Source organism: Petromyzon marinus, chromosome 6 (genome assembly GCF_048934315.1).
Source record: "Petromyzon marinus isolate PM22_M1 ecotype Great Lakes invasive population chromosome 6, UKy_Petmar_22M1.pri1.0, whole genome shotgun sequence".
Classification (NCBI taxonomy): Eukaryota; Metazoa; Chordata; class Hyperoartia; order Petromyzontiformes; family Petromyzontidae; genus Petromyzon; species Petromyzon marinus.
The window spans coordinates 1,814,530-1,822,391 of record NC_133672.1 but is presented as its reverse complement, the minus strand read 5'-3'; the positions used below and the strand labels follow the sequence as shown (position 1 = coordinate 1,822,391).

Below are 7,862 nucleotides of genomic sequence, written 5' to 3'. Positions count from 1 at the left end.
ACGTCTTAGTAGAGCATTAGGGGCCCTGGTGGGAGATGCTGGACGAAATTATTGAATGGACCAAGAATCATGTATATGTTGAACTTCTTTCGCACTGTACGTAGCCAACCGTGCTAATTGAAGGTGCAGTCATTCGAACGATTGAGAGGAATTAAGTGGAGAATTAAAGACAAGCCACAGTACGACTGTGGCCATGCAACACTTACTCTGGACCATACTCATAGTAAACCACTGTAGTCTGTTCCAACGGAGGAGGAGTAACACAACTACACGAACGCTCCTAAAGCCCTCTGGTTGTGGCGAGCAGACCTCTACATTGGCATCTAGCTCTAGAACATACGGCTGTCCTACGCAATAATAGAATAACACGAGTAGCTGAATGATGGAGGAATGAGTAAGTGAATGAAGCATGAGAGAATGAAATAAGGGATACATGAGTGAATTAGAAGAAATAAGTGAAAGGAATGAGGGGTTTGTAAAGGAATGAATGGAATGATTGAGGTAAGATTGGGAACTCTATTCTCGGAGGAGCGCTTCACTCTCCGGGCCGTGGTGCGTGAGGGCTGTGCGTGCTGCAAGGTAGACTCGGCCTCAAATGAGTACCTGATGCGGTGTGTAAAAACATCAGCACTGGCGAGACGAAATCGGCTGGGCATGGTGCTGGCCCCTTCGTGTACCATTCCGGTCTTCGTAGGTGCTCGCTAAAAGCACTTTCCCCAACAGTCCGTAAAGGCTACACGGGGGATCTTTGTTTTTGCTGCTGTGGGCTCCTGTGTGTGGGACGTGACAACACCCACGCACACGGATTTGATGTTTTTTTGTATAGCTGACCGATCGTATCTGTAATTATGCGTCCTTTGAAACAAAATACAATTGTATTTACGGCACGCTATTTGTTTGTGCAAATGTAAAGTTGAGAAGATCTGGGGCCGTGGAGTGACCTGGCAGGGTGATATAAATAAGTTTAATTCACCATTCACATCACGATTTTCTTAACACGTAGGTTTTTACTTGTAAATTATTGTCGCAAGACCCTCCACCACCCAACATCAAAACAAATTCAATTGTCACGGTGAGAATTGTTCAAGTCACCGGGAAGCTGAGACATTAATAATTAATCGGAGCATTAAACGTTGATGCAACGCGTGACAATATCACGTGTTTGTGGAGGAACTGAAACAAAAATCACTGCGGATATTTTTACCTTTGAACGAAATGTGCGGTATGAATCACCCCTCTCGTCAACACCGAAATCTGGTGGCGCGAGTTTTTTTTTCTTGTGAACTTTCCGACTCGAAAGTTTTCACTTCTGTACAACTTGAACTTCCCTCGTTGAGGTATTATCGCGCATACAGCCGCACCACGTGCGCAGCAGTGGATCCGGCAAACCATGCCCGTTGCACAGCGCTCAGGAGACGAGGGATTTTGGTGGATCACGAAGATTTGTGAAACTCCCAAACTCTTGAGAATAGGGGTTTCCCCTCGCCGAGGCTGCGAGGTAGCCATGAGATAGCAGTACACAACAAGTGGATGTTTCTTACACTATGTAACACAATTTTTGTTCATGGGTAGTGTTATTTCCTCTTTGCTTATGCCTCAAAAGGACAGAAAATGGCTATTCCCCACAAACTTTGCTTCTGTGACCAGGACTTTATGTGAAGGAATGACACAAATGCACACCACGTTTTCTCATTGAAAATAGGTACATTTAAACATATCACTGTCGGGAATAATAGCCATTTTCTGTACTTTTTAGGCATAAGCAATTATGAAATAACAATTACTACCCAGGAACAAAAATAGTTCCTGCAGCGTTACTAATCCTCCCGTGTGAAGCTTTGAGTGTCACCCTCTCGTTTGTTTGGTGGATTCGCCGGTTCAAGTATTCCGATTTCAATAATTGGTTAAATATCCCAGTGTTAAACACGTCCCACGTGACGTACTAATCAATTAGCGCTGATCTGCGCCGCACGGAATAGGTGCGGCAGAGACACGCAGACACGCCGAGATCTCAATCGGCTCTGTTCACGCAGACGGCGCTAATTGCTTTAGCGCGTCACGTAGCACGTGACGCGCAATCATCGACCGCGTGCAGCGTGGGACGAGTTAATTTGTTACTTGAATGGGGAGTACATTGAACGCGGGAAGAGCGGAGTTGCAGCGTGGTGTTCAGCCGCGAGGCTTGCAGTTCAGTTTGGCAAACCCTGCCAATTGAGACTGGCCATGAAATATCGATCGGTAAACATCGATACTTTTAATGAAAACACTGATGGCACGCCGTGAGATTGACACGAAAACACGAAAGTCTGTCCGATGTTGATCCTTTATCGGAGTTTTTTTTTAATGTCTACAGGATACAGCAACGTAAATATACAAAATAAATGCTGATTATCGAAGTGAATAAGTTTTAAAAAAATTGCACGAAAAAAAGTACTGTAATCAAAAGCCACGAGGCTGGTATTGCAGGGTTAAAGCTCAACCTTTGGCAAACTCTACTTGTCCTCTGCAACACTGTAACCCTATCTAGAGGTCGCATGCACGTGTCGGCGACGTTTGAAAAGAAACAGTTATCTTTTCTGTCGCATCGAAGAGCTTCAACTATGTTTTTCGGCGTGACAAAACAAGTGGGTCTTTCGGTCTTAGCGGAGGAATCCCAACATCGATGTCACCGATGTTATCGATGTTTTCTTGCTAATCCCGACTTAAACCCGTGCTAACGACGCACGCCAGTGGTATTAGTTGAATGTCACGCGTGAATCGTCTTGAGTGCCTCCAGCAGCACGCGGAAGCGAATTAGCCACGTGGCGCGTGTGGCGCGTTAGCACGTGGCGCAATTCGAGAATTAGAGGTGAATCCGAGCACGTGCCCAACAAGCTGCACTTTTTTGTTTTATCAAGAACCACTCGTTTAAGCAATTAGGCAAACTCTGGAGCGAGTTCAAGCCGAACCTCCTGCACGTTGCTCAATATGTTCACGTAATAATGTTTATTCGTAAATTAATTATGGTTGAATATAGGCCTCGGCAAGGTAAGGTAAAAGCAACGAGCCTACCTTTACCCTACCTTTTACCCTTACCCCATGCAAATTACCCGATTATAGGGTAATTACTGGGGTACTACTACACATGAAAAAGGTTTATAGCAGGTAAATGCTAGGTAGAGCGCTTTATTCTTATAGAAGACTATCGATTATTCCAATTTTACACGCTTTCTTTTAACTGTGTTGTTGTATCCTCAAATCTTGTAACTCTAATTTAACCCACTTCCCAATGTGGTATCGACTGCAAACTTGGTATACTTATGTCATACTGATGACAATACTATATTCCATCATTAAAAGTACATATTTTTAAACATTCATTTTTATATGTTATGTTTCGGCTTGGGTATAATTGTTCACAGTCAACTAACGTTGGCTGTAAATCACCACGGCCCCTTACGTTACGGCAAGCTTCGGGGCCACTTCCTGGAGTCGTGGAGTTCTGCCATTACTCGTACATTTCATTAAAGCGTGTTTTTAAAAAAAGTAAAAAAAAATACTTATTAAATGGAAGCCACGGACTGCGCCACGCAGCTTTTAGTAGTAAACAAGGCACGGTATTTACCGGGTAGTACTTCGCGCTACCTTTACCCTACCGGGTAATTCTTCCGAGCTACCTTTACCCTTTACCTTACCCCTTGGCATGTCGACACCTTTACCCTTTTACCCGGTAAAAAGGTAAATTACCTTACCTTGCCGAGGCCTAGCTGAATAACAAAGAGGTGTGGCGTCAACACTGACAGCAGTGCATGGGGCCCTAATTGTTTGCAGGCCTATGTTGAATTTTTACTTTAAACTTTCGTGACTGCAGGAATTCATATTCTTTGGTTCTTTCGGCCTATGTTGAGTAACATCAAAGCACAAAACAAGACGATAAAATGACTCAAAAGTTGTGAAATACAACTTTGGCATCTTAAAGGGGAAATAGTTATCACGATGATCGTGAAATTTAAATGGTAGATTTGAAATTTTAAACTTTACAATTTACACGAGCTCAAAGTAATATATAGAAAACAAACGACGCCTCGGGAAATGGCTCTTCAAATCACGATGCGAAGGCTCATTGTTCGAAACGTTGCCTATTCCAGTATTTATATGAATCGCAATGTTATTGACGAATGTCTTGATTTTTTAAAATAGCCGTGCTTGTGTAGCACTGCTAACGGAGCAGCACCTGCAGCACCATCACCAAACACCTCCATCACCAAACACCTCCAGCACCATCACCAAACACCTGCAGCACCATCACCAAACACCTCCATCACCAAACACCTCCAGCACCATCACCAAACACCTCCAGCACCATCACCAAACACCTCCATCACCAAACACCTCCAGCACCATCACCAAACACCTGCAGCACCATCACCAAACACCTCCATCACCAAACACCTCCATCACCAAACACCTCCATCACCAAACACCTCCAGCACCATCACCAAACACCTCCAGCACCATCACCAAACACCTTCATCACCAAACACCTCCAGCACCATCACCAAACACCTCCAGCACCATCACCAAACACCTCCAGCACCAAACACCTCCAGCACCATCACCAAACACCTCCAGCACCATCACCAAACACCTCCAGCACCATCACCAAACACCTCCAGCACCATCACCAAACACCTGCGGCGCCGTCACCAAACACCTGCAGCACCATCACCAAACACCTTCATCACCAAACACCTCCAGGCGGCGCCGTCACCAAACACCTGCAGCACCATCACCAAACACCTTCATCACCAAACACCTCCAGCACCATCACCAAACACCTGCAGCACGTGGGTCACGGGTTGTCGTTGTTTATTGATTCAGGCAGCTGCGCGGGCAGCCCCGCCCGGGCTCTGCGCGGGGTCCTCGAGGCGCCCCCCCCCCACTCGCCCCGCCCCTCCCCCATTAAAGCCGGGCCCCCACACCGCTGGACCATTCACTCCGCGTGCTCTCAGACTTCCGTCTCCTTGGCCTTCGTCTCACACACCCCCTCACCTTACAGGTACGTGGTGCCTCCACATCGCCACCGCCTCCTCGTCCACCTCCTTCACCTCCTCCCACCTCCACCTCGTCCACCGCGACAACTTCATTAACGCGCCGCCAAATGAAGGCCGACGCCGGTTTAGAAATCGCAGCGCGCTTCGGCACGGCGGGGAGCTTCCTCGCGATTGGCCGAGCGCACCGCACGTGACCCGCGCCGGCGCGACTCGCTAGAAACGATAGCGCGGATGCGGCCCGCGGCCGCTACGACGTCGCCTTTATCAACTTTGATTTGAGCGTAAACAAACAACATTTTTGCTTTTTACGCGATCCGCGTGTCTTTTAATTTACTTTCTTTTTTAAATCGTGTCCAAGCGAAGCCCTTCGCTCGTAGATTTTTTTTAGTAGTAGTACTGTGGTCCCTCTCCAACGCTGCCGCAGTCTCGCGAGGTGGGCCGGCCGTGCGAGTCCAGGGGAGAGGTGTTTGTGTTTATTATACCCCGCGGTGTCTGGCCACAGCTGCAGCTCTTGTTGTCGTTGAGATCTGGGAGTCGTTAAATTGTAAGTTGGGGGGGGGGGGGGGGGGGTTTGTGCGTGTGTTTAATGTACAGTTTGTTAAACTTCTTTCGCACCGCACGCCAAACGGAGGTGCGGGCGCAGCCGTCGACCCACTCGGGTTTGGGCCGCGTGCTTGTCCAAGGACATCGTGAGGGGCCATACGGCGCACACAGCCGGTTCGATACCCGCAAACTATGTACAAGTTTGTGTTTCTCCCTAGTGATGGGGCTTTGCAGGATGCACGTTGAGATGTGTAAGGGGCACGGGGTGACCAGCAAGTTCTGGAATGGGTCTGTAGTGTGTACGGCAGGGCACTGACGAGGGGTTGACGGGGGTGGACGCACGCACCGAGAACGAACTTGTCCCGATGGGATGCGGGCGCTTAACATTGGGCTTTGTCGGCATGCATCTGTTGATCGGATTCGAGTAAACGCCGCCCATGAGGGTATTCTCGGGTTGTATTTGACGCTGACACGAGAACGCGTAACAAACGCGCGTGGAGCCGCACCTCCGATCAGCACGGTCGGCTACGTACGGCGCGAAAGAAGTTCAACATACAGGACGCACGCGAGAAGCCCTCCGTGGCTGGCAAGACCCTCCACTTTGGCCTCGAGCTCCTGAAACTTGCGCTGCGATCACGCGGGGTTGGCAGCAGCAGCAAACTGCACTGTTGTACGGCACTTCTATACCCCCCCTCCTCTCACTCCCTCGTCCGACTTAACCAACCCGCACTGACCAGAAGGATGAAGTATGGTCCTGTAGCTGCCACGACCCGCAAGGTGTGGGGAGGGCCCTCATCCAGCAGTGGATTGTACCACCGTGTTCGTAAGATACTTTACTACTGCTTAAAACAAGGCGCAGTAGTGTATCGGTCTTGACATATGTACGTATATGACAATAGCTATAGAGTCACGTGAACCATACACAACATTCATTACATTAAGGTTAGTGGTTACAAAATTCAATAGCCAGAGACATGCGGATATCGTTGCAAATTCTGAGAAGGATTTGCAAAATGCGCTGAATTACATTTAATTTTTTAAAAAAGATTGACAGTCTACGAAACCATTATGTATGGTCGCAATAAATAAGCTCAAGTTCAAGTCGGCGACATCAAACATGAATCGCCTGGAGCACTGTAACGAGGTAGCATGAACACCGTAAAGATGGAAGGTACATCCAAGACAAATGAGAATAGCACTGGCAACAGCTGTGTTTTCGAAGATGGGATCTGTGTTAAAACTTAATTGACGACAATTAGAATACTGACTCTTAACACACGGGGTTACTAATATGGATGAGAAATCTGCACTATTAACAAGACCCGGAGAGGCAAGCTAGAAGAAAAAGATGAGCTTTTTAAGGAGGGTGTTACACATTTCATTGACGGTCCAAAATGAGTAAGATAAATGTATTATTACACACACCAGGTACACGAAGAAAGTTAACAGGAACAATTGGAGTAGGCAAGTTAGAATTTATGGAGATGCAATGAGAAAACGAGAGACTGGATATGAACGTATTGGTACTGGCAGTGTCCAATGCATAGTTATTGAGTAAATATCATGGGCAGAGCTAAATGGAAGGAAGCCCGTGATTGTCGGGGTCCTTTTGAGAAAAAGGATATGGCACGTAGACATTACTCTGGTTGGGTCTCGAGACTCGCTGGCTAACGCGCTCGACCGCTGCGCCGCCTTTCCCCCGTCCTCTTCCCCCTGATACCGACGTCGCAGGCCGAAAAATGTCGGGAACCGCCGCCACCGTGGACCCGCAGTTCATCCTGCCCAACAGGGTGAGCGTGGTGCCGCTGGAGTGCCGCGCCGCCTTCGAGCTGCTGTCGGCGCGCGAGCGCCAGTACGCGCACTACCTGTCGCGTGCCGCCTGGTACGGCGGGCTGGTCGTGCTGCTGCAGACGTCGCCCGAGTCGCCGGCGCTCTACGCGCTGCTGCAGCGCCTCTTCCGTGCGCAGGGCCCCGCTGAGCTGGGCGAGCTGGCCACGCGCCTCGGGCTGTCCGCCGACGAGTACCAGGTGTGTGTGTGTGGGAGTTGCTCTGTCGGTGTGGGGAGTGGTTAGCGCCTTCTGCTACTACTAACCCAGCCACCCGAGTTTTATTCCCGCTCACGGCCAACACAGTGACGATTATCTGAACTGGTCATGGGCCTCCCCTATGTCGACTCGGCCTCAAATTAGTACCTGGTGTGGTGTGTAAACCTCGCCACTGGGGAGCCACACAAACAAATACATTGTTTGTGTGGCTCTGCGATCACTTGTTTGGGAGGAGTGGATG

General features: G+C 48.7%; 1 protein-coding gene across 3 annotated transcripts in view; it reads left to right on the top strand.

Annotated features, from left to right (window-relative positions):
• Nucleotides 1–4,914: 4,914 nt before the first annotated feature.
• DPP3 (dipeptidyl peptidase 3) overlaps nt 4,915–7,862 on the top strand; it is a 70,078-nt gene continuing 67,130 nt past the window's right edge. For 2 of the 3 annotated variants that reach the window (XM_032948430.2, XM_076063587.1), the window contains exons 1-2: nt 4,915–5,038; nt 7,308–7,603. In XM_032948430.2, the coding sequence (XP_032804321.1) occupies nt 7,316–7,603 (288 nt within the window). In that variant the 5' untranslated portion in view covers nt 4,915–5,038; nt 7,308–7,315. Of the gene's footprint in view, nt 5,039–5,555; nt 5,578–7,307; nt 7,604–7,862 lie in introns of those variants that run through there. The other variant, XM_032948431.2, reaches the window with a different exon arrangement.